This window comes from Acromyrmex echinatior, chromosome 17 (genome assembly GCF_024713525.1).
Source record: "Acromyrmex echinatior isolate Ae372 chromosome 17, ASM2471352v2, whole genome shotgun sequence".
Taxonomy (NCBI): domain Eukaryota; kingdom Metazoa; phylum Arthropoda; class Insecta; order Hymenoptera; family Formicidae; genus Acromyrmex; species Acromyrmex echinatior.
Window position 1 is genome coordinate 352521 of NC_141868.1, and position 26187 is coordinate 378707.

General features: G+C 33.8%; 2 protein-coding genes across 4 annotated transcripts; one reads left to right on the top strand and one right to left on the bottom strand.

The window, feature by feature from the left end:
• Positions 1-639: 639 nt before the first annotated feature.
• On the top strand, positions 640-15338 carry MED1 (Mediator complex subunit 1). The gene is made up of 8 exons (XM_011063979.2): positions 640-963; positions 2034-2179; positions 2250-2383; positions 2590-2731; positions 2802-3021; positions 3184-3409; positions 3913-4144; positions 4260-15338. Exons 1-8 carry the CDS (start codon positions 933-935, stop codon positions 9117-9119), a joined length of 5991 nt encoding a protein of 1996 aa, XP_011062281.1. The 5' UTR covers positions 640-932; the 3' UTR covers positions 9120-15338.
• A 93-nt stretch (positions 15339-15431) lies between these two features.
• On the bottom strand, positions 15432-25742 carry LOC105150717 (sterol O-acyltransferase 1). 3 transcript variants are annotated; one of them, XM_087414921.1, is made up of 10 exons: positions 25659-25742; positions 23733-23938; positions 22380-22444; positions 22007-22152; positions 21630-21800; positions 19842-19990; positions 18836-18975; positions 18437-18600; positions 17827-18100; positions 15432-17306 (listed from the first exon to the last, which is right to left on the bottom strand). In XM_087414921.1, exons 2-10 carry the CDS (start codon positions 23809-23811, stop codon positions 16875-16877), a joined length of 1620 nt encoding a protein of 539 aa, XP_087271047.1. In that variant the 5' UTR covers positions 23812-23938; positions 25659-25742; the 3' UTR covers positions 15432-16874. The 3 variants fall into 3 exon arrangements, with proteins under 3 accessions (XP_087271047.1, XP_011062280.1, XP_087271046.1); XM_011063978.2 differs by lacking the exon at positions 23733-23938 and having other exon boundaries at positions 25659-25739; XM_087414920.1 differs by lacking the exon at positions 25659-25742 and having other exon boundaries at positions 23733-24505.
• Between the last annotated feature and the right edge of the window lie 445 nt (positions 25743-26187).

The following is a 26187-nucleotide window of genomic DNA, read 5'->3' on the forward strand; positions in this document are numbered from 1 at the left end:
TTCTGCTTATAATATGGACCTCAGTATGACCTCAGTATAAAGAAGAATGTTCAATGATTTTTACTTTTAATGTTAATTACTTAATATGTGTCGAACCTATGATGTGACTTCATGATTGATTTTTATCTTTGTTTATATTTTAATATTGTCTCTTTAAACGTTTTAATTATTAAAAACTTCATATAATCAATTTGTTTCCAAACTCTTCATTTATTTTCTATTGTAATTTGACTGAAGAAGACTTAGTATAGTCAAATGTTCACATGCATGTATTTAATCCCTTCTTGACATTTTGATAAATTAGTTTTAATCTTTGATTTAATTGCTCGTTTAACTTATTAATTTTATTATATTTGCATTGCGATTTTGAGTTTGACAATTGATATTATTGTAATTATATCTGTAATGCTATACTGTTGTAAGATATGTTTCAGTGAACAAAAAGTTAACTTGAGGTCAACTTTTTAAGGTCGACGCGATGTATCGTTAAATAAAAAAAATAGAACAAAATGGAGTAAGTATTTTTGCAAGTACCAAGTAACATTTTTCTTGTAGCATTTTAAATTTGAAATGTTACAAAACAAAGCAAGTAACGCCACCTGGCGATACGCGCGACGCAGGGTAAGGTGAGGTTAGGATTACATTTGATTGGGTTAGGCTGAGTGGAAGAATTTGTTGGCGAGCAGTCGCAACAGCGCAGGAGAAGTGGTGTCAGAATTATAAGGGTGAACATCCACGAGTCTGGCGTCCTGATATTATCCGAAGGACTGCATTCGCAATCGCGTTTCCCGTTATCGCCTGGCCGCTCTGTAATTTACGATGGCCGATCAGGCTGCCGCGCGTAGCGTCGCGATTTCGCGATAGCGTGCTGCATAAGGAGCGCAAAACACCGCGAACCATCGCGGAAGCATCCGTGCCAACCACCGAAGCACATGGATGCGACCAACGGGCAGAAGCCCCACGGTGAGGAATATTTCTTGTTCGGAGATTTTTCGCGAGGCGTGAACTCGATTGAGTGTTACCTAAAGCTCGAAAATCGTTTTACAACACGTGAAATTAGGCAGTCTGTGGTAGATTAATTAATTGACAGAATTATTAATACGCTTTATTTAAAATGGTGTGTCCTGCAAAGCAGTTTACAGTGTGTAACTGGTGCAATTGTACTTGTATTTCGCTTTTGTTTCTGAAGGGATTCTTGGTAATTTAGCAGTGTATTTAGCAGTGAATTTATAGCATTGGTAATATTTTGTATGTACAGGAGACTTCGATTTGATTTTTAAGTCTTGTTTGCAATCCTTGAAATTATGAATCAATGATGGATTAATTAATTGATAGAATTATTTATATGTTTGATTTAAAATGATATATCTTTTAAAGACGTTACATTGCAGTGTATAACTGTGTATTTATTTGTCTTGATATGATTTATATTTATGCAATTATATATGTATAATTGTATTTATATAATTTATATTTACATACAATTGTATCTAATTGTATAATTTCCCTTTTATTTTTGGAGTTATGATATGTCCTAATAGTATGTATCTTCTATAAACTAGTTTACAGCGTGCAATTTTTGCATAATTTCAATTTCTTTTATTCATGAATGAACTTTTGAAATTTTTAATTATTAGGTGTTGGAATTAATTCGTAGCGTTTTACAAGTGATGGGAAGTACTTTCATTAATGTATTTTTTAATGCTCATGTGAAATAAATAACATTCTTTCATTAAAAAACGCTACGAATTAATTCCAACACCTAATAGTATGCAGTAATGTTTATCTGCTGTACGTTTATATAAAAAGAATTAATTTGTACCAAAATAATGCATTTAGTTTACTGGTAATATTTTTTGTGTATACAGAAAATCTCAATTTTATTTCCTAAATGAAAATCATTGTTTACAACATCTAGAATTATAAATATGAATCAGTAAGAGGAATTAGTTTATAGCAAAAGTAGTGTATTTAGTAGCAAATTTACAAGGTATTAGTCTCAATATCTTTAATATATTGGAAACTTTTCACAGCGGGGCAACCTTCACCCGGAGGAGGATCTGCCTCCGATAAGGGTAAGGAATGGCAAATGGAGTTTCTGATGGAAAAATTACGTTCCAAGTCTTCCACATATAAACCCTTGATGGAAACTGCTAAAAACATGCGCATGGCTATGCTAGTGAGTGATTTCTACTTACTTTGTCATTTCGAAGCTTGCCAAGATATGAATACGACTTCTTGATATGCAGGACAAGCGATTCGCGATCGACAGCATAGAGAAGAATCAATTGCAGAAATGTTTGGACACTTTGCAGCATTCTATCAAGGTCACTTCTTTCCAATCCATGGTAGAGCGTTTAGAGAGCTTAGCAAGACAGTTGGGGTGAGTATTTGTCATCTGGTAAGAGTTAATAACATTGGTCGCGTTCAGCAAACTCAACAGTTGCGGAGCGGATTTGTCAGCGCTCAAAGATCTGCTTCATAACAGTTGAGTTTGCTGAATGCGACCATTCATTCATTGTTTGGTAATTCTTATACAACATATAAAATAAATTGAGTTTAAATATAAACAATTATCTCATTACACAGATTAAAGTTCATGATGTCTGGTCCTCCAGGCACGGAAATATTCATATCTTCCGACATGTTCTTTTTGGAGGTCTTATTAGAACCTCCATCAGGTCTTGTTAGGGATGTTAAAATTCACCATGAGGGAAAAAGTGAACAACAGGTAAGAATTATCGACATTATTAATGTTCCTTATTAAATGTCTTTATTAATTTAAAAAATTGCTGTTTCAGAGCTGCGAAGCATTGGCCTCGGCTTTGTCGCGCGGTGATTTCGTCGATTTCACCACGCAATTGGAAGGATTGGCATCGATTTACCAGCTGAATGCCGATAAGAAAGTAAAGTGCAAAGCATTCAGCGCCTTGCAGTCTCTCGAGGCTGACCTGGGTATTCTGGCACAGCTGCAGACATTCATGAAAGAGCCGTTCAATCTGGTTCACAAGAGTCCCGTCGGTTAGCGACTTGACATATACTAATTTTTATATTACATTCTACGTATAAAAGTATGATTTTATCTTCTATATTATTTATTTATTTTTTTGCAATAAATTTACATGTTTATATGCACTTCAGTTATGCATTATATATGACTCAATTATACGTTCTTTTACTTAGGAATTCTGGAAAGAAGACGAGGTGGTCACCCGATGAAATTGACATATTTCGTCTCGCCGTACGATTTAATCGACGAAGAAAATCGAACTTATGACGCTCTGAATTCTGATACTATCATTAAAAGAAAGATCGGACACTCCGTAACTGTTTGTATGGAAGGTTCAACGGGTCACAAACTGCCTACTTCTAGTATCATAACTGTGAATCGAAGTCCCACGGGCAAGAGGTAAGATTAAGTTTTGTCTTTCTATTATCTCTTTGTTGTTTGAAAATTGAATAACTATAAGTATATCTAACAGTTGTTTTTTTTATCCTTCTTATAAAGTTAGCGAAACCCATTTTGTATTCACGTGAGTCAAAAAGAAAATTAATTGATCAAAACTTAATATTTATCAAGACTTTTTGTCTTACATTAAATCAAGTTGAATGAAATATTGGCATTGAAGTGAAAGAACTTTAGAATAGCTAGAAAAATTTGATTTCTTTATCTGTCGTTGTATTAATTAAACTTGATGTCAAACTTACTTTTAATTAATTTGCAATTGATCTTTTTATGCATTGGATCTCCATTGCAATTTAAACAGTATGTTGAAGTTAAGTTAAATATTAAATTAATGATAGCTATAAGAAATTTTTTATCTTTTATATTTTTATTTCTTTATGTTATTTATATTTCGAATTTATCCAAGTTTCAATAAAATTTGCTTTATCATTACCTTTTTCTTTCAGCACTCCTTCATATGCTCCGCTGACCAGTACAAATTCCTCCATGCTGCCAGCCTGCTTTGTGCTGAAACTCGTCAAGAAGATGCCTATCTGCATGGAGTTGGTGAAGAGGATACAGAAAGTCACGGAGCTCGAGTGCGGCGATATCTCCGCGCCACATCCGTTGCTCAGTCTGATAATACAACATGCAAGCGATGGTCAGCTGGATTGTCGAAATAACAGAGGCTTATATGTGGTAAGTAACAAGATTATATAATAGAAATATCCTGGCTATAATAGAAATGTCCTAGCTAATAATGGCTTTATATCCTGGCTTTATACCCCACTCATCATGCTGCTCTCTCTTGCAGACCTTACCGGATCAACAGCACTGTTACTTCATGACGGAAAACAAGAACATGGAAGGCGTGCTGGTGTGTAGTATCCCATTCACGCATCCCGCACATGTGCCGCAGATCTTGGTATACCTGCGGCAGCAGGCACTGTTTAATTGTCTGATCGCGAGCTGCGTGCGACCTATGGCACGCCAGGATCCAGAACATACTACTATACTTGAGGTAAGCGCCCTTTCGTGGCAACACATCAGCGTGAGCGTGGAACATCCGTACGAGGAGACAATGGCCACCGCGGAACTGGACCTGACAGACATATCGACGCTTAAGTGCCGGTTGTATGGCATGAGTATGACAACGAACGTTGAACAGACGTCGGATCTCAGCGGTAGAGTGCTGCAACGTTGCCTCAGCATCCCATTGACTATGCGAATGTTGTTGAAGATCTGGGAGGGTCGTTCTTTACCCGCGGTGATGAACAGTTTGACCAGTGGCAGTGGCAGCAGCAATGGTAGTTACAATCTCAATTTAGGATCCGGTGGTAAGGATCAGACCGGACAAAACGCCTCCGGTACCGCGTCCGGTATGCCAGACTTTACGAATGGCGAGACGAAAATAAAGCAAGAGCCCGGTTTGAATAACGGCAGCAACGGGTGTATGGGAGGCAGGCAAACGCAGCAACAGCAGTTGTCAGCGAATCAATTGCAGCAGCAACAACAGCAGCAGCAGTCTTTTTTAGATGCCGGAACGGAAAATAGTATCGGTTTTCCGTCGTATTCCGGCCAATCCGATACGACGACAATGGGTACCACTGGGACGAACAGCACTTCTACTTCTATGTTGAACCCGTTGCAGCTTGGTGCGTTGCTCGGACAAGCAAAAAACTCTCTAACTAGTAACTCAAACACGAATGAGCGCGGCAAGAAGACGCGGAAAAGGAAAACTGGTACGGACGGGCTTTGGCGTAGTCCCAAGCGAAAGAGCGACGGCGGAGATAGTAGTGCCGCGACGGAAATCCTGCTGGAGAGTTCAAGTTCAGAAAACTCCACACCGCTGGGAACGCCCACGAGTCGAGAGAATCTCGCAGAGACTAGAACGTCTACACCGACCTCAGCTACCAGTTTGACAAGTGGTATGGATTTTTCAAATTTGGATACTACCGATATACTCGATAAGAGTGCCTCGGATTACGATCTCGACAATTCTGAGAAAGACAGTGAGATCATGGAAGTGCAACACAGTAGCGCGGAGCAGCAGCAGCAACAGCAACAACCACAACAAGAAGTAGAGGAGCTGATAAAGATACGCGAATCTTCATCAACGCGCAAGTCGAAGAAGAATCGAAGTGGTGGTGGTAGCGAGGAGAAGAAGTCGAGCCCAACGAACATATTCGTTGACGAGACGTCGACAACGAGTAGTGGTAACAAAGGTCTGCCGGTACCACCATCAGTAAGTATCACTCCAATTTCATGCGGTAATCTGGATCAAGCGAGCACCCCCAACTATAACTCCGTATTGACTGGTATGGGTTTGGAAAGGAGACCTGGCATCGAGATCATACCCATCGCCTCATCGCCATCGCAGACTAATCTACCGAGCTCGATTACCATTACGCCGATCGCCGGTCCAACACCGTCTCCGAAAACCAGCGGTCTGACAAGCGCTACGGAAGATCGACAGCGAAGCGAACGGAAGAGTGGTGGCGGAAAAAGCAGCGGTAGCAGTAGCAAAAGCAGTTCTGAGGATACCAAAAGCGGTGGAAGCAAACTGGAGAAACGGCGCAAACGTAAACGAGAGGACGGTCCAATGGGTCCACCGGACAAAGTCCCATCGGGTGGCAAACAGCAGCAAGATCCACTCTCGAAACCAGTGTCGGTGAGCATCAAGCCTAGCACCGAGCAATCACCACCGAGTGGTGGTAGTGTTGGTGTTGGTTTGAGCTGCTCATCTTCGCGGCCTACTTCGCCCGCAGCTGTAAGGAAATTCAGTCCTTCACCTACTCACTCAAGTTCGCTCGCCACGCTTGTAGGTAAGTCCAGTCCTACCTTGAAGGCCGGTCAGTCGGCAGCAGCAACTTGTGGCAAACCAGTTCAAAGTCCAAAGCATTCGCCCGTCTATGGCAGCAGTCCGAAGCACAACGCGCCGAACGTTTCAGTGGTTCCTATGTCGGTTCCGATGTCGCTATCGGTGTCCACGGTGCCCAATACAGTGGGCAACGTGCCGTCCGTAGCGGTATCCGTTCCAGTCCCGGTACCTGCTAGTGCGAGCCCGAAACATGGCAACACTTCGTCTCCAAAACATGGTAGTTCAGCTGCAAGCAGCGGCAAACCCAGTATGTCCGCCTTAAAATCAGCAGCAAATTCGCCATCTAGTAAGAGCAGCAGTAGTAGCTCTTCTGACTCAGCAACGACCCCATCCAAAGTCAAGTCTTCTTCTTCGTCGTCCTCCAGTAAGGATTCTTCTGGTCGTGGAGATAAAGATAGACGAACGTCATCCGTCAGTTCATCTGGCGGCTCAGGTAGCGGTCATCAGAGTCCCAAGACTAAGTCCTCCAGCAGTAAAATGAAGCAGCTAGAAATAATCTCTCCCGGCAGCGAAGCCACTCAAGTCTCTTCTCTGCAAGCTTCTGGCGGAAGTACTCCACCATCTGGTCAGGTCGATGCAGCAAGTAAATCTGCGATCGCTGCTCAGCAGGCACGGAATCGCAAAAGTTCTCTCAACGCCGTGATCGACAAATTGAAAAATGCTCAGCATTGTACCGAAACAGATGCTTGTGGAAACGGTGGAGGTAACGTGAAAGGCAGTGGATCTTCCGGTCTTGGCAGTACTGGTGGAATGAGTAGCACTGGACAGAAGGAGAAGAATATTGGTAGCGGTGGCTCATCGTCGTCGAGTGGAGGAAAGACTATTGGAGAAGGAGGAAAATCTTGTGTCACCAAAAATGCGTCTGTAGATACGAAGAATCCCGGCGAATACATGGTGAAGCATAGCTCAGACGGGATAAAGATCACTATTAACAAAACTCGTACTAAAGATTCCAAGCAGGCTGCCAACTTGAAGCTGTCATCATCGGGATCGATGGCGGCGACTTCATCTTCGAGCTCTTTATCGTCCGTGGCTTCATCATCGTCATCATCGTCCAGTAACGTAATCACTGGCAGCAATGGTTCGCCAAAGACACATACAGGTCTCAAACCTGGTGTAAATTCTGGACCGGCATCGAAGAAGCCACAAACGTTACAAGCTACACAGAAAATGCTACCCACAAAGATGATGTTGGCTGCCGCCGGTATGAAATCCGCCATTTCTTCTTCGGGCGCGACGAATACTGGCAGTGGTGCGGGTATCACGGCGTCTGCAACAGGAGGCGTTGGAGGAAATCCCTTATCAAAGAGTTCATCCTCCAAAGCTTCCGGTTCTCCGAAGACGAGTTCTGGTGTGACTGATTTGAGCCGTGGTCGAGATAAAGCTAGAATCTCAAAATCCGGCGACAAGGGAATATTTGCATCGAAAGGCCTTGGTGATGCCAGAAAATCGAGTCCGTCCGCTCTGCGGGAAGAGAGCGAGAGCGAGCGCGCGTTCAAGCTGCTAGCCGCGCACGCGTCTATCTCTAATCTTCCGCCGAGTTTGCCGCCTCAGCTAATGATGGAAGGCCTAATGAAACAATTAGATACCAAGTTTCAAATACCGAAATTGTCGGCTCGTGCGAACGTCGCTGACGCTGATAAGAATAAGTCATCGGACAAGTTATCGATACTACCCGATCCCACCAAGCAGACCCTCGATGGTCTGAAACAGGAACAGGGCAAGATTGCTGGTCTGTCCAATGTCACCGTATCAGTATCCAAATCGTCACAGCCAGACGACCAATCAAGACGGGACCATTCACAGAATAAACCGGACAATCTGTCGATCACAACATCCGCCGCCGGCGCGATGTCTTTGAATCTCGGGGAAAACACCGGTTTGATGCTGCCTCCACAGTCGACTGCCGATTCCGATGTACCTACGAATCTGTGCATCCAACCGATGGTGGACAATGAATCATCCCGCGACTCGTGTAAAGATTTAGGAATGAGGCAAACATCCGGTCAGCAGTTCCTCGGTAAGATCGATGACACAAGTGTCGGCGGGATTCTTACCAAGAGTAACGTTTCCGATCAGTTAACGTCATCAGGCGCCAAGTCTTATGGAACCATGACAAGCTCCAACACCTCAACCGCGTCGAGCGGCGCCATCGTTGCCGAGAGTCTAAATCTGAGTACCAAGCCTGCCGACCAGGCAGTTCTGCAAACCAAATATAATAAGATCACCGTAGAGGAGAAGAAACAGCAGCAGACGTCATCAGCATCGTTATCATCATCTTCCTCATCGTCATCATCCTCATCATCGTCGATTTTTTCGTCGCTAGCCAGTGTCGCGACTTCATCAGATGGTAATCCCGTCATAACGTCCGACAGCGGCGGCGGCGGTGGCAGTGGTGGTGGTGGTGGTGGTGGTGGTGAACAGGAAGTGGTGGCAGCGGCAGCCGCGGCGGAGATGCTATTGGACTTCTCTGCGGCGAACAAGGATTCTATGACGAAGGGGGGTCACGGTCTGCCAGCGTCCTTAACACAGCACCATTTGACGACGATTCCGGAGCGAGCGATGACCCAGGCAGCGCCGACGGTGCGTCGCAATACACCGCCACCGCCGCCGCCTCCGCCGCCACTTCCGGCTCCGTTCCCGCCTGCTGCTAGTCCGTCCGTCAGTGTGCACATTGTCAAGAGCCCGGCACCGAGCCCCCGAGTGATCCCACCTTCACCCCATTCGTCCGCGTCGCCTTGCATCACCGACGACGAACTTATGGACGAGGCGCTGGTCGGTATGGGTAAATGAAGATTACTAAAATTGTAAGACAAAGAGAGAATACTCGTTTCCTTTATATTCTACGTTCAATTCAACATTCTAGAACAGAGAAAAGGTCCTACCGGAAACGGGAACATCCGAATAAAACTCTGGACTTTTCTTTTAAAATTGTACAAATTGTATCCAACTTCTTCGAATTTAAAAGTTATTCGCGTGTTCTCTCTTTCATTCTCTCTTTCTACTCTCGTGGACCACTTTATATACATTATTGGCTAAATCTTCGAATGTAGTCTCTGTATTGTTAAAGCTCATCAATGATCGTATTTCGATAAATGTATTATGTTATGACCGACTCAGAAAGACTATATATATAAAGACATTTCATATTTCTGAGACTGTTAAGTCGGTGTACTTGAAACCTGAGTGTAAGTAACGTTGGAGTGTATTAGGTTCTATTTTCCTTTTAGAGAGATCGGTGGAAATATATCCGTAATCACAGAAAAGAGTGAAGGAAAACTGCGAAACTGAACGCCGAAATCGGTCTGTCGAGTAGACTTGTAGGATCTGAACTGTGTGACGATGGATGCAAAGATGATCGATCCAGATTAAATTAGCAAAGATAAACGAATGAACATGAACGAATGCAGTGAACCACTTTCTTTTGATAAGAGAAGAGATGAAACATGTTCATCGATGTAATGATTCTTGACTCGTTTGAATTTGTGATACTATCCACGTATATTGAAGCAAATTTGTTTATTCATTTGCAAGCTTGTTTGAATCGCGCATTCTTTTTTTCAGCATCGTACGCGCTGAATTGATTCCACGCTACAGATTATACATTGCTAAAAAATTACATACTTGTCGAAATAGTTTTATTTAATTAAAAATGCATGATGTGAATGGTTCAGATAATAAATTAATTAAATATATATTAAGAAGGATTACAAATCAAATGAAAACTCAAAAATGTAAGTGCTAAGCAAATATATTAGTAAGCGTTAAAACAAATTAAAATAAAAATAAATAGAAATGAATATAAAACAAACAGCGACTCCGATCGAGTCATTATCAATGTTAGAACTTATGTGTAAAACCTTTCAAGTGTAAAAACTTTCAATAAATTAATAGTATAAACATATTTGAAATAGCAACGGCCTATAACTAAAAATTACAAACTAAAAACTTAAAATAAAAACTTTGTACATCTAGCTGAAGTCAGTACAATTACAAAAGTTTTTATTTTCGTAGTTTGTAATTTTTTAGTTATGGGCCGTTGCTATTTCAAATATGTTTATATTATTAATTTATTGAAAGTTTTTTTATACATCTAACATTGATAATGATCCGATCGAAACGCCGTTTGTTTTATATTCATTTCTATTTATTTTTGTTTTAATTTATTTTAGCGCTTGCTAATATATTTGCTTAGCACTTACATTTTTGTGTTTTCATTTGGTAGCCCTTTTTTAATATGTATTTAATTAATTTATTTAATCAGTTTTTTAAGTAATGTGGATAATATATAGCATATTTATTTATTTTTTAAAGAATTTTCCGTCTTTTTTAAATAGCATATAGTTTATTGTTAATTTTGAGGAAAAAAGTTCTATAACCGTAATCTATTTTTTTTAATTAATAATGCTAAATATTATGTCTATTTTTAAATAGTTTCACTATTTTTAAATAGTGTTTCACAAGAATATTTTTGAATTTTATGTAGTTTTTTATGTTTCAAACTTTTGGCTAGCAGTGTGTGGTACTTTAAGTCAAATTTGTAACTGTATTTTCCAATTTTAAAATTAACACTTCTCAAGGATTCCATTTCCATTAGGATTTTTTATAGTAACTAAAAATTTCTCAACTTTATTAAAAAAATAGTAGCTTATGGATGCATATAAATTCAAAATATTAGGAAAAGATGTATATATTTCTTAAGTCACACACACACACACACACACACACACACACACACACACACACACACACACACACACACACACACACACACACACACACACACACACACATTATTTATTAATTACAAAACGTATGTCCACTTAATATTTTTAGAACAAGATGCAATTGAAAAATTATTATCTGTAGTGAGAATGAAGTAACTAAACGAGTCAAGATCGATTGCACTGAGGCATCGACTTCTACACTTCAGTCTGCGAGGACTGAGAGATTGTTGTAAATCTTCCTTTCTATCGACAACGGTATTCTTCCGTCGTTCCTCATGTTGCATCTTTAGATGTCGCACTTCCGGGATACTTGAGCAAGTCGCTCGAAGTTAGCTGGTTCCTTTACCCAATGATAATGCGACCGTTCGTGTCAAGCCATATAAGTATTCTTTAACACTGCCAAGTGTATATCAATCGCTTTTAAATCCCCTAAGAAAGGTTTCCATTGTCCTTTCTTTTTCTGCGTGATTTCACGAGAGATGTTGTATTCTTCTAATGCTCTTCGGGACAGTCGCTTCGTTTCTTCTCTCGAACAGTTCTCTCGAGGCTTTCGTTTTAATGATACAAGTGGGAATGCCAACTACACGATATGCGCTTCTGATGTGAGCGTTAAAGTGAGAGTGTTAAAAAGGCTGTGCATTAAGCTGAAAAAAGAATGCGGAGGAACATTGTGACATTTTTTCCTCTTTCTGTTTCCTATATCTTCTCTCCTTTTCCCGAAGCTCATGTGATTTGTCAGGCAAATCTACGGAATAGATGATGTAAAGAAGTTTTAGTATAAGTATTCCCTATACTACGACTAAAAGAAAAAAGAAAAAAAATAAATTCCAAGGTAACAGGATAAAATACTGCGTCTCTTGGAAAACGGAAATCTATATAGTATAATTAAGAAGAGAATGAGAAAAAAAACAATTAGGTATTGAGTTAGATGATCGGAAAATCGATGTTAAAGAAATAAAGATAATGCATTATATCTTTATGTCAAAACGAATATTTAAAAGGAATAAAAAAGCAAAAATCTTCAGGAGCAATGAATGATAGGAAACGAATTGAATTATTCGATTTGAACAAGAATAAGAAAAAGATAAGAAAGAATATCAATTTAGTATACGTATTTAATAGATGTATCATGACGTAAATTAGCCAGCAAATAAACTGATATTATTTGTCGTCATTTTGATATTAAAATGATGTCTTTGATGTCATTTTGACGTTGAAATGACAAATATCGTCAGTTTGTTTACTGTGTAATTTCACTACTCTCCTGGATTTAGAATATAATATTTTGGAAGCCGGGATGAACGATCTCACTGATCTCGAAGAGAAGAAGAGAAAATGAAGGAATGAATCGCTATTTAAGTGTTTTGGAATAAGTGCTAATAAAGAAAGACAGAGAGAAAAACACGTTTTTCTACTCGAAAATTTATGGAGTGAATCTCACTCTAAAGAGAGAAATCTCTTATATTGAAATATCTTAGATTGAAAATTGAGTCATTTTTTTTCAAAACTTCAATTTTCACTCTTTAGAGTAAGATGCCGTTTCAAAGAATTTAGAGAATGTGTTCTGGGTATAAAATTAATTCTTCCAGACAATCGTTTGCATGCTCGCATCGACGAGGTATCTCGTTAAGATAGCTTATACACGGCGAACGACATTAATCAGCAAAAAAATTCTTTAATTCTATATAACTTTATTATTTATGTTATCCCAAGATAAAATGTCGGAGAGCAGGGGCTTATTGTTCCGATTAGTCGTTAACGAATTTTAGAGCGGTGCTGATGATAAACATTGCGCTTCCGTGTTCGTTTTCGTCGCACATCTTTTTTCCTCTAACAGTGCGAAGGTTTGACAATGTATGTTTGATTATTCGGACCTTCGCGTTGTTTGAAGTGAAAGATCACGTTGAACAATTGACGTACTGGCGATTTCCTTTACTTTACTCTCTACAACTTTTATGAACGTTTCTGCCAGTGTAATTTTAGTTCTAGTTCTTGGAATTAGGAAAAGATGAGTTAGCTGAACAAGATTAAAATTAATCTACAATGGTCGAAACGAGCGTCAGAGTGAATCTTTAAAGCCAAATCTTACTCTTAAAGAAGATTGAGTCATTCTTTTTCAAGACTGATTCGATTTTCATTCTTTAAAGTAAAATTTCTACTCCAAAATATTTAGAGAGAGTAATATCAAGGAAGAATCTTTTCTTTATTCCAAGATTTCCTTTTTGATTATAATTCTTAGTTTAATAGCATGTATGCAATGAAAATGTATTACTTATCTTTTCAGTCACAAAGCGAGTTAAAATAGAAAGAAAATTATAAAGAAAAAGCTCGGTTAGGAAAGATTGGAATAGAGGATCGATCTAGACAAAGGAAATCCGACCTGGACACGGAAAAAAGTGAAGTTTTGTTAAAATATCTAAAAATTTAGCTAGATAATATCTTATTTACCTATCAAAATAATTATATATGACGCTTAAGTTGATTGCTAGTATTAAATTGCTAGTATTAAATTTTTTTACAGTCTTGCTCATTATATTTAAATTTCCTACATAATTTTGTTATTTGATAATACATAATTATGTATTTCATACATAATTTTATTAATTGATGTTCCAAAATTATTTTTAGGTCTGTATCTACTCTAAATTCTGTAGAGTGAAATTTTACTCTAAAAAATGAAGAAGAAAATTAAATCAGTCTTGAAAAGGAGTGGTTCAATTTTCAATCTTTAAGGTATTTCTCCAGCTACAATTGTGCTAGAAAATTAATCGCAGAAAATTAATTCGTACAACCTACAAAATATGCATCTCCGCGCGTGCTTTCTGAAGAGAGAAACTTTTAAGGCGAACGTACGCACATACACATAAATGTCCTATCTGTGTGAACACTAATCTGCACTAAAGACAATTAAAATGTGACAGCAACATGTCCCTGTCTCGCCGCTCGCCGTGCGAGGAGATCAAATTGCAAATTTAAACTACTCTAATTCAGAAACGCGGTACTGCTAAGCCTCTCCATTTTTTTTAAGATTCCTATAATATTTCTACATTACATATTTATTAAAAAAAAATCTGTAAAAAATTTTTGTCGCAAAATATTAAAACGTTACTTCGGCAAGGCTTGATATAGAAGTTTACGTGTTAAAAGCTAAAACTTTGAAAGTGAATATCTCCATTTCGGCACCGCCACACTCTGTTAAAAATTTTTCATAAAATATAATATATTTTTAAGTTACACAATTTGAACTTAATTTCATGACATTACATGGAATTTAATATATTTTCCATAAATTTAATGTACGTAAAAATTAAATTATTTAAATGTAACGTTCATTATATTTAACTTAATTTTCAGATAAATCATTCATTACTTTTAATTTCGTTCACAACTACGAGCTTCATTTACATGTTACATTTATAATAATGTAGAATCTTTGAAATTTTAACCACGTATAGATAAAATTATTTTAAACATAATATCCAAATTTCGACAAAATCTGTAGAAACTCAATTTCTCGGAGAAATATCTTAAGAGTGAGATTTCACTCTTTAGAATGACAATTCACTCTAAAAACTTTAGAGAGTAACTATATTTTTTAGGTATTTCAGCAAAAGCTTTCTTTCTACGTAGTTTTCAAGATTGTTAATCGTATCGCATCGTAACGTACTACGCGACTGCCTGAGCGAACGAGCGCAGATCTAGGTACAAATGTTTATAAATAAAGTATATACAATCCCATAAATAAGATATGGTCATCCCCTCTATTTTTCGATCTAGTAGAAATCAGAGAGAAAAAGAGAATGACAGGGATGGAGGAAGATTATGAGAGAAAAATGCCGATTGTTCGACAAGGCGAAGGTTCTCGTTGTATAAATTATTTTTGCGGACGAAGTAACTTTGTTGCGGCAGAGATCGAAAACGGAAATAAAAAATCGTATAAAGTTAAGAAAATTAATGAATTTGTGTATTATACGTATGCATGGATGTATGGTCGTCTCCTATTTTTTCTCGCCGTTGACTTTTGTTCTTTATATCAAGAGTGAGAAGAAGGAGAAAAAGGATAGAAGCAGTTATGTAAATATATATATATATATATATATATATTATAATGTGAAAAAGGAAATAATTATAAATTATGAAAGAGGATTGTACATGTGTATCAACTGTACGACATAAATTAATTTATATAGGGTGGAAGATATACGTACGTCTTCTTTGTTGCCATGTGGAAATTGGGGAGCGTATGTAAAGCTTCGATTATAAAAATTATCCCTTTTTATATAAATTCTCATGTATTTATTTTTAATGATTCCATTCCTCTTTATACATAATTAATTTAAAACATTAGTCTCTTTTTTTATTTTAAATCTTTGCACTCGAAAAATCTTTTAATCAAAATTTTTAGGCCGTAATTTAGGGATAAAAAAAATCACACTTTGAAAATTTAGTTAACGATAAAAAGAGACATCTAATGAAAAGAAAGATAAAGGTTGAAAGTGGAGACAAAAAGAATAAATGCTATCTAAAAATTTTGATTGTAATCTAAGATACAAGGATTTAAAAGAAAAGCACATAATAGTCTACTGACTTAATGAATTAATTACAATTAATTACAAATTCGATATATCGAACGTCGTTTGTTAATTCTAAGAAGACTTCCGATTCTTGACATACTTCTTGTAGAGAATTTAAAATTAAAACCAATTAAGATAAATTATATAAAGATCACAATGCTGCTATTTTGTAGCAATAAGTTATTAATTTTTTATTTTTATTTTTTTACGAAATTTTTTTTTCCAGAAACAGCACTACTTTCCCTTCTAATTGTGCGTGAATACTATGACTTCAATCGTAATACAAATTTAAATTAAATCTAAAAATATATAATTAGAGTCAGGCTTTGGAAGTCTTCTTAGGAAAAGAAACGAGAAGTTTAAAATAACAAATAAATAAATAAATAAATCGAACAGTTTGACATCTTCGAAAAAATATTAAGTTGAGATTTTTTCATGTCTTTAATGTTTAATAATTTTCATTGAAACATGATAGAGTGATATTATCACTACTAAAAGAAAAAAAAAGATTGGTGCAACAATATATATATAGATACATAGAGATAGTAAAATATGGGATAGCATTTTTATATGACTGCAATCAGTTTTTGGTTGTAGCAGCAAACTTTTAGTTGCGTTAGCCTATCGAAATTATATATTGACATTGCGGATAGGCTATCTAAATTGTTGCAGCAATCAATTTTTTCTTTCAGTGTACATTTTGTGCAATTTGAAAATTGTCAAGAGGATCATCAGTGATGATGACTAGGTAAAATGAAAAAATTATTTTCGTTCATTTCGAATTTTTTCACCAGTAGTTTAAGAAAATGTTGCAATTACTTTTACTATTCGAGAATGGCTCAAAAATAACTATTCGAGAACTGACTAAAAAATAAGTTAAGTCCATACAATTCCATAAATGAATTATCGTTTACTAACAATTGCGTTTTGTTTTATTATTACGATTCTATGCCAACATATATACAATACTATTCTTTTCTCTATTCCAGTTTGACATTAAACTGGTCATACAAACTCCCTAATGAACACAAGTTACATGTAACGTACCTGTTAGTTGTAATTTTCTACTCAACAATGTAACTGTAATATAACATGTTATATTGTTGATTAGGAAATTACGACTAATAGATATGTTACATTATTATATGTAACTTTATGTTTACTCAGTCTTATATATAACTGTCTTTGACTGCAGAGCACGTGGAAAACGTTGTTTCACGAAAAGATTTCATTTCTAACGCAAAGATCTACGCGTTAAATTGCTCATGACAGTTCCAGCTTCGCGGTATGAAAAGATCCAGGTAGTAATTGGAATGAGGCAGGCAGTTCTGCCGGGCATAGTACTCTATTGAGTACAGACTAAACAGGATACAAACGCCGCTGCACCAGGATATCCACATAAAGATATTGTTGGTGATAAGCTTGCGGACGAAGAACAAGACGAAGCCTAATAAAAAAAAAAAGATGAACATCAACGGGTAGAAGAAGCCTAAGGCAAACGCGATTATGTACTCGTGGAAGATGGCAGAGATGAAGAATACAGCGCTGGCTGACAGCGTTCGATTGCGCGGCACCACGATCTCGTATATGTCCTTATAAATGTACGTGTACAACCAGTCATGTACTACCACGTTCCATGTGCGGAAGAACATGTGATAAGTCGTACTATTCCACCAGTCCTACAACATAAACGACATAATAATTCATGGAACTGAATTTACTGAGTTTACAGAAGCTTTGATTTACAACAGCTTTTGAAAGTTATTGGAATTGATCAGTATGATATTGTGAATTCTCTCATGATAGAAAAATATCTGCTAGTAGTAGCTAATAGTAGGTATGTATAAGTTTTGGGATTTTAATTCTGGATCAAAACATATCTGAGATGTTTGTAATAGTTCAGACCTTCGAGGAACTTTTTGAAGTCATCATTTACGTTGAAGCTTCATAATAGCTTCAATGAATATGATAGCTTCAAGAAGTGTAAGTATAAATCATTATGCAAGCATTTTAGCTATGTTTTGAAGGTCTAAAATTAAACTCTCAATACATTCAAGCTCTCATATTTAGAGAAGCTGGAATATATCACTAAGTTCTCGCATACATTGAAGCAATAATACAATATATTACATATTAGATATTTGCATAATATACGTATAATTTTTATAAGATAGATTACTGAAGACGTGTTTTATTTACCTTGTAAAACAATCGGTCGGCGAACTGCAGCATTTCCGCCCAAGCATTCATCCATGCGTGCAGTAGAAGGTATTGTCCGACGAACAAGTAGAGAATGCCAGGAATAATAGACTTGATGATATTTTCGACGAACCATTTCCATTCCACACGTTGTGTACCATATATGTGAAAGATCGGTATTATAAGGTGTTCCAGGATAAAGGCAAGGTAAAAGATTGCTAGGCCGACTTCAGCGAAATTTCGAATCACCACCATCCACCTGATTCTCTTCGTTCTGAGAAAATCAGTTGTATTCAAATCTTATTCTAAGGACTCTTAGTATCAATTTAATATCGCCGCAACATGACAATTGTCTCTTAAATATTACGATAAATTTAAAACTTTAAATATATTATCATTGCTTTATTGACAATTAGGATATTTTGTTTGTACATTTCTGGATTGTCTTGACATTTTTTCTAAAATTTTTTAAGCCACAATAGATTCATTATTGTCAAATAGCAAGTTAAATTTCGTAATTAATAATTATGTAGCTAAAATTGTATCTTTTATCGCACAATTAAAAGCTTACATTGTTCAGCTTCACGAAGAAATTATGAAATATCTTTACCTAGGATATTCGTCGCGGTACACAAGAGTCGGTGCAAACAGGAAATATAGATATTGCGAGAATGTAGAGCCATTCGGTCGCGCAATTTCGCTGTGAGGTTTATATGACAAAAATCTGGGCGCTGTGCTCCTGACGAAAGCATGAGTCTTCATCATCATGCGTATCTAAAAAAGAAAATATTTTTTAGAGCAGAAAAAATTTTAGCAATAATAACTCTTATGATTTACGGTTTTTATTATTATAAATTATCCGCGAATCGGAAGAAAATTTTTTGATTAATTTGCATTATCGAAAGTGTGTGATGGCATGCCAAAAAATTCATTTACTTCAACGTATACTTTACAAAATTTTCCAAATTATAATTTAAAATACTATAAGAGCAGATTTTTAGATGCGTACTTGTTCCATAATAACAATTAAACTGCAACCTATGGAGAGATTCGCGTCGAGTATCGCCTTAATGGGAAAAATGATAAAGAGAATTAGATACAATATAAATATTGATAGCCAGGTGTAATCCCACAATTTTAGAATGGAGGCTGTAATAAGAAAAGACATATTTAAATAATTTAAATTTTAATTAATATTATTTAATATAATTGCTTTAATTTGTTGATATTATCTAACATTTTTTTTAATTATTTATTTTCTTATCATATTATAATTACAAGTTAGTTAATCAATTATTATTTTACATTACAAAGAAGATTATTAAAAAAATGGAGATTTTATTTTATCCAACTATTTTTTTATCAAACTACTTTTTGAACCAAGTGATTTTCCTATTTAAAATTTTTCAACTAATTAATTTTCTTAATGTTTAAATTAAGCATATTTATCTGACAACCAAGTGAATTTCTCTGATTTAAATGAGCTTTTAGCATGTTATACTTGAAATTTTTTTATACATGCTGAGTCGCACGAAAATCCTCCTTTGAAAAAAATCGATTTTTTTCTTTCAGATTGAATATCATTGAAACTAAGAGATAGAACTGTAAGAGATAGAAAAAAATGTTTACAATGAAAGTTGAATAGCTTCAAGAGTACTTTAGAACTATAATAAAAAAATTTTTTTTAAATTATTTATTCATAATAAAAATTATTTATTCATAAAAAAAATTCTTTTATTGTAGTTTTTAAGTACTCTTAATGCCATTGAATTTTCATTCTGCAAATTTTTTTCTATCTCTTATAGTTCCGATGATATTTAATCTGAAAGAAAAAAAAACCGATTTTTTTTCAAGGGAGGATTTCACCCCCTTAACGTGCGACTCAGCATATATAAAAAAATACGTATCTCCTATTTTTGTCCATAGAACAACATAAAACAACTAAAAGCTCATTTAAGTCGGAGAGATTCACTTGGTTGTATTCCTTTGTGAGTCTAAATTGAAGAAATTGTTACATTTTGGTAAGAATCGGAGTCGTTGATACGCCCAGAGGATGAAAGCTACGTAGACATTGAGTGTCGAGGCTTGCATGAACAACCAAATGTAGATGCACGTTGGAAACTTTGCGAAACCAATCCTTATCGTGTTAGTACCAACGTAACTCCTGCAACAAATTATGTACAAAAAAAAAATTAGGCAGTAAAATAAGCATAAACACGAAACGAATATATTGCAAACAAATATTCCAAATTTAACAGAGTTGTCAGATAATTAATTCATTAATTAGATTTTTTTATCTATTAACGAAAGTTCATCGCACTTGGAATAATTAAATAGAAGAGAAGGTGGTATTATGGCACTCCATGTTAATTTTATACAATTTAACTTTAGTAATAATCAATATTTAAGTTTAAAATTTGACAATTACATTCGTTAAAATGTTGTTGAATCGATTTTGGACTCAAAGTTACGAAATATTTATTACTTAAAATATTATTAATAAAAATGTGATGACATTGCATAATGACTCGAAGAAAGAAATGGATGGTAATGTAGCCTTCCAGAAAAATAGCCTTAAAATATTAGTTTTGTTTAGAAAATAATATTTGGTTACAAAATTACAAGAAAGTAAAACATTTTACAATGTATGCAAATGAATTTATGTATATTCATATAACGTCTGCATATAAGTACTGAAAATAGTACACGTAATAAACTATAGATTAACAATAGAGCTACAATCGATTATTAAATAATTACTTTGATATGAAAACCTCAAAAAAAGAGTCATGAGTAATCGATATCTATAGAGGGTCACATTAGCAAAATGCTATGCTATTGTTTAAATTTGCATGATTTAAAATATATACAGTCAAATAAAATATTAAATATTATAGCAAATAACATACTTAAAAATATAGACATACATTCATGTGATAATCCCAGTGAGAAATGACAATGGAATCGATGTCGATTCCATTATCATTTCTGATTGGGATACGCTCAATTTTAAGAAAAATAAAGAAATAAGTGTAATTAAATGCTAAAATATACTTCAGAAACGTTTCGAAATACTTGAAAGTAAAAATGCGTTATAATAAGTGCTGGTTATTGAGTAGTGATATATTAGCGTCATGATGTAATGACGAGCTATACTGAACAAATAATTCCATAAGTAATCATTAGGATTCGCTATATAATAGCGGAGATATTAAGGGAGGCCACAATATATACACTGCTCATAATACCACTTTCTCTTCCTTAAATAGCACACAGTGCTTACAAAACGTTAACAAAGCGCTAAAAAAGCGCAATTGCTTTTTTAGTACTTTATAAGCTGTTTGGGTATATGTGCTTGGGTATCTTGATTATCATCATACGAATAATTTTCTAGATATAATTGTGAAATAACTGTATCGTTTACTTTAATCTCGATAATTCGATATCTCACAATCGGATAATAAGTGTATAGTTTTGATTAATGAGACAGTCTAAAATTACAATCAATGTGTGACACCGCAAAATATCTTTTAGAGAAATTTGAGACTAAAACTATATATTAAAAAGTTTTTAAACTAAATTTGGAAATCTAAAATTAAAATTTTTTTTAGAGAAGAAGATGCTTAATTTAGAAATTTTGACAAGTATTTATTTAATTATTAATTATACATTTTTAAAATATATATTTTCACATATTTTTTAAATACACATTTTAAAATAGTATTTATGTTTCCCCATAAGATGACGAAATCGATTCTATGGAAGAGATAAAACAAGTTAGATTTCCCATGTTATATACTTACGTTCCTGACTTCATAATATCAGATGTGACGATACTGACAAATAAGTATATGAAAATCATCAAAAACATATTGTAAATCGAACGAATGTGCGGGATCTCAAAGAGATCGGTGAGCAATGAGTTTCTTTCAAGAAATTCCTTATCTGGCAGCGCATCTTTCTTACTGGATTTTCTGCAGGAATATCAGAGATGCAAATATGATTAAATCATATATTTTAATAGACTTATTTTAATATTTTAATAAATTATTTTAATATTTTTTGCTTAAAATTGTTATATACTCTCAAAAAGATTTTTAAATTTATTCTATCTATATTCTGTATTTTTATCAAAGTATTTTCTCAAAGCTGTTTTTTTTCTGTTCTGATTATTTCTCACTTTTTGTCACAATATTTGTCCATCTTATACAAGAATCTTGTATATGTTTTATTCTTTATCGAAGATATCGCTATCTTCTGCAGAATCTCGGATGTCATTTCGTTAATGCGGTTGTTAATGTGCTTCAAAATCTCCTCTCTTATTTCCTACAAAAAAAAAACTCCTTATACAAAAAACACAAATAAGACGCCAGAGATCCATTTTTCAAAACTTTGAAACTTTATTTTATTTAAACTTTTGAGCGATGTACTCTGAGATATCGTCGCTCTTTTTTTTATCGCAAACTGTTACTTAGCTCGATAAACTTAACGAAACTTTAATTCACATTAAGTACGACAGATTAAGTCGAAGTTAACGATATATTTTTTCGTACCTGTATTTTTTTTCGGAATACAATGATCGTCGTTTCATATAAAATATTCGTGAACGCATTAGCCGCTGGAAAGAGAAACACAAATGTAGATCTAATGTGTATATAAATAAAGAAAACAGAAATAATAAATTAATTAACAGATTTATTGAGAACTTATATAGTGTTCATGCGAAGTAATTTTTGCCAATTAGATATTGACTTCCTCCACTGCAGAAAAATTTCTCAATCTTCAAATTAAAGAAGGTTAGGATAATATAATAACAGATACTATTAAAAATATGTAGAATTTAGCTTTTAACGTTACTTTCAAGTTATCATCATAGTTATTTCATTATCATGTTTTAATTTGTGTCTTTGTTTGATTATTAATTTTCAAATTATATTTGAATTATTATATATTTTCAATTTATATTACAACATAAAAATTTTTTTATCATTATAATATGATAATAAAATATAAATATATATGGAAATAATATTTGTTTACTTTTTTATGAAATTGCTGTTTTGAAGTTAAAATCTTCTGAAAAAATGCAAATTTACATTATTTATTTTATTTATTTTTTGTTAAATTAAGGTTTTTAAAATTAATTTAGATGGTAACGATAATCAAAGAAATGAAATAACAAAAATTAATTATTATGTATTTTCGAGAAAATTAAACTGTAACAACGCGACACATATATTATATGTATTTGTATATTCAATTATTAACTTTACAGTATTATCACAATTATAGAGAGGTTTTCAACTAATAGATAAACAGACGGCAATAAATATGAAATCTTAGCTTATTAAATATATTGTTGATTGTAAATATATTCGAAAATATGTTTGTAATATATAACATGAGATATAAGGTTGCGAAAATAAGCTCCTTTGAAATTTGACTACTTTGTATAAAAAGGAAATTAATTTCAAAATAAACACAATATAGAACCATTTATTTAAAAACGAGAATTAAAATAAATAAAGGGAATGTTTTCGATAAAAATACATAAAGAGAATGTTTTTGATAAATTTTAATCAAAAATAATTTCTCCGAAATTTAATAAATAAATCTTAATCTATTATTAGAAATTAATAGGTAAACTTATATGTATATTATATAATAATAAAAATATAATTGATTTTCTTAATATAGATTAATAAAAAAAATTTATTTATATTTATTTGTTTATTTTAATGAAAGATTAAAAAATTGTACATTAAGAATGCTAAGAAATATAGAAAAAAATTTCCCTAAAATTTCTTGTCTATTATGGAATTTAATTATTCTATAAATAATTAAATTTAATTTTCTCAGAAATTAAGATTGTTATGCATCTTATGATAAATCGAGTTATTTATTACCATTTTTATCTTTCTTTTGAAGGTCTGCATTCACTACATCGGAATCTTTATTGTCTATGGTTTCTGTAATAGAACTCATAACAAATCGAGGATGGTCCGTAGATCTTACAAAAATTCCTTTTCGAAAATATTACACTCCGAATTCTGTGTTACGCTGAATTTGTGATTTTCTCAGAAAATAGCTCCGAACCAATTTATGAAACAAACTGTAATAGAATTTTTTGAATTTTCAAGCGAAGATCTTCGATCTGCAATCTACGTCTCGCACGTTGCTATTATTTCTTAGTTAGCAATTTGTTAATTTTCATTTTGACTTCCCAAAGTTAAAAAGAAACACTGATAATTGTTGATCTGACGATATTTGACAGCGAGACGAGAGAGTTGCTCGATTTCAGTTTCGACTACTGTGTACGCGGACTATCTAAACGGCTCGATCGTGCTCATTTTACCATAAGTACAGTACACACTGATTTAACTCTAAGAAACATGTGTTCTTTGGCTGATAGATCCTCGGAGAGACATGTGATGTCGTACACAGTATTTATTGTTTTTCATTCCCTCCAAGTTATTGTCGCACGAGTTTAGGAAGACATATGCTAATAAAAAAAAGGTTCTCTCCGAAAGTCTCTGATTTAAAAAAATAAATTTACTTATATATTTAGTAAACTTCATGATTTTAATAAATTTTAGAATTTATATTTGAAAATAAATTAAAATTCGAAAAAGAACATATTTTTGAAAGAATTGAAGTAAATTTCATAAATAATCAATTAAAATGTTATTATAATAACTGTCAACTTAAAAATTATTCATTTTCAATTAAAATTTATAATATCTTTTAATTTTATTTTCAATTTTAAAATGTCCTATTGATTTTTTCATTGAATTTTCTTTTAGTCAATTCTACTTTGATCAATTTTTTATTTTTGCAAAAATAAACCATATCGCTTATCATTATCGAATAATAAATTTATTAAAATTGAGAAGCTTCTAACAAGTTTTGTAAAACAAACAAAAAAAATTATAAAATTATATTCTTCAGTTAATTTGGGTTGAGCTTATATTTCTTCAGTAAAATCTTAATTTGTTGTTTAATTAGAAACATACTATAATAATATATAAAAATTACCATAAACGATTGATTCCGTCTGAAATTTATATAATAAGAAAATTTCGACGTTAAAGAATTTTTTATCATTAATAAAATGATTGCTTTGGTAAAATGAGAGACTCTAATTACGTTTTATAATTACTTTTCATATCTTTAGATTTCCTGACATTTTTGGTGAGTCGTTTTTTTGCATTCTTGCTCATGAATTAATTTAACATTTCGAATTTCGCGATTTGTGTACAAATGTCTCGCCTGATAAAATGACAAGTGTATGTGCATACCTCAAGAAAAAACTAGTTGCATTAATAACTGACGATATTGAATCAATTTGCATCAATTATTAATAATGTTCAGTCAATGATTGATTACAAGAGTCAATTACTGAGATTGGGACTTTACTTTTATTTCTTAGTCTCTCTTAGAATTAATATATTTTTTAATAAATATATTTAATTAATATATTTTTAACGTATAAAAAGAAGAGCATAAGAAACCACCGCACAAGTTATAGTTTGTGATATTTAATTATCATTACATTAATTAAAACATTAAACGTTTCAGCCACAATCTGGTCATCTTCAGTAAATTCACAATATTCTTAAAACGCAGAGTTACATATAGTTGACATTAAATTCAACCGTATGTTGTAATTATATAAACGTGTTCTTTCATGTGAAGATGCTTTGTACAATAATGTTACACCGCCAATTATCATATCACGAAAAGTGTAGAACGAGAATTTCCAGATTCCAATTTAACAAATTTGTGTATCATTAATATCTTCTAATCAGAATATGTAAGAATAGAATCGTTACCTGTTTTATAGCAAAAAAATAATGATGAATCTCAAATACATCCTTTGCACAGATAGAAATTTGTCGTGACATTGTGTGTTGTTTGTCATATCATATATTTTACCACTATTTATATATATGAGTCAAAAGTTTAGAAAGTTCTAGAATTATTTATTAAGTATGAGAGATATGATTTCTTAAGAAAAGACAGATAAACATCGGGCAAACTTTCAGTGTCACTTTGCTTATTGATACCATTTTGGCTTTTAATATATATCATTTCAGAGATTTTTCTTTTCATTAATGATTGTTCTAAAATTCTGATATTATCCCAATCCAATTCATGCATTTCATTCAACTGGTGACGTGAAACCACTGATATCTCGGAAGTGGATTTTCTTATGTCAGCCTTATGTTCTTTTATACGAGTTTTTAATTTCCTTTTTGTTTGGCCTTATTTTTTTGCTGTAAAACAGGTAACGATTCTATTCTTACATATTCTGATTAGAAGATATTAATGATACACAAATTTGTTAAATTGGAATCTGGA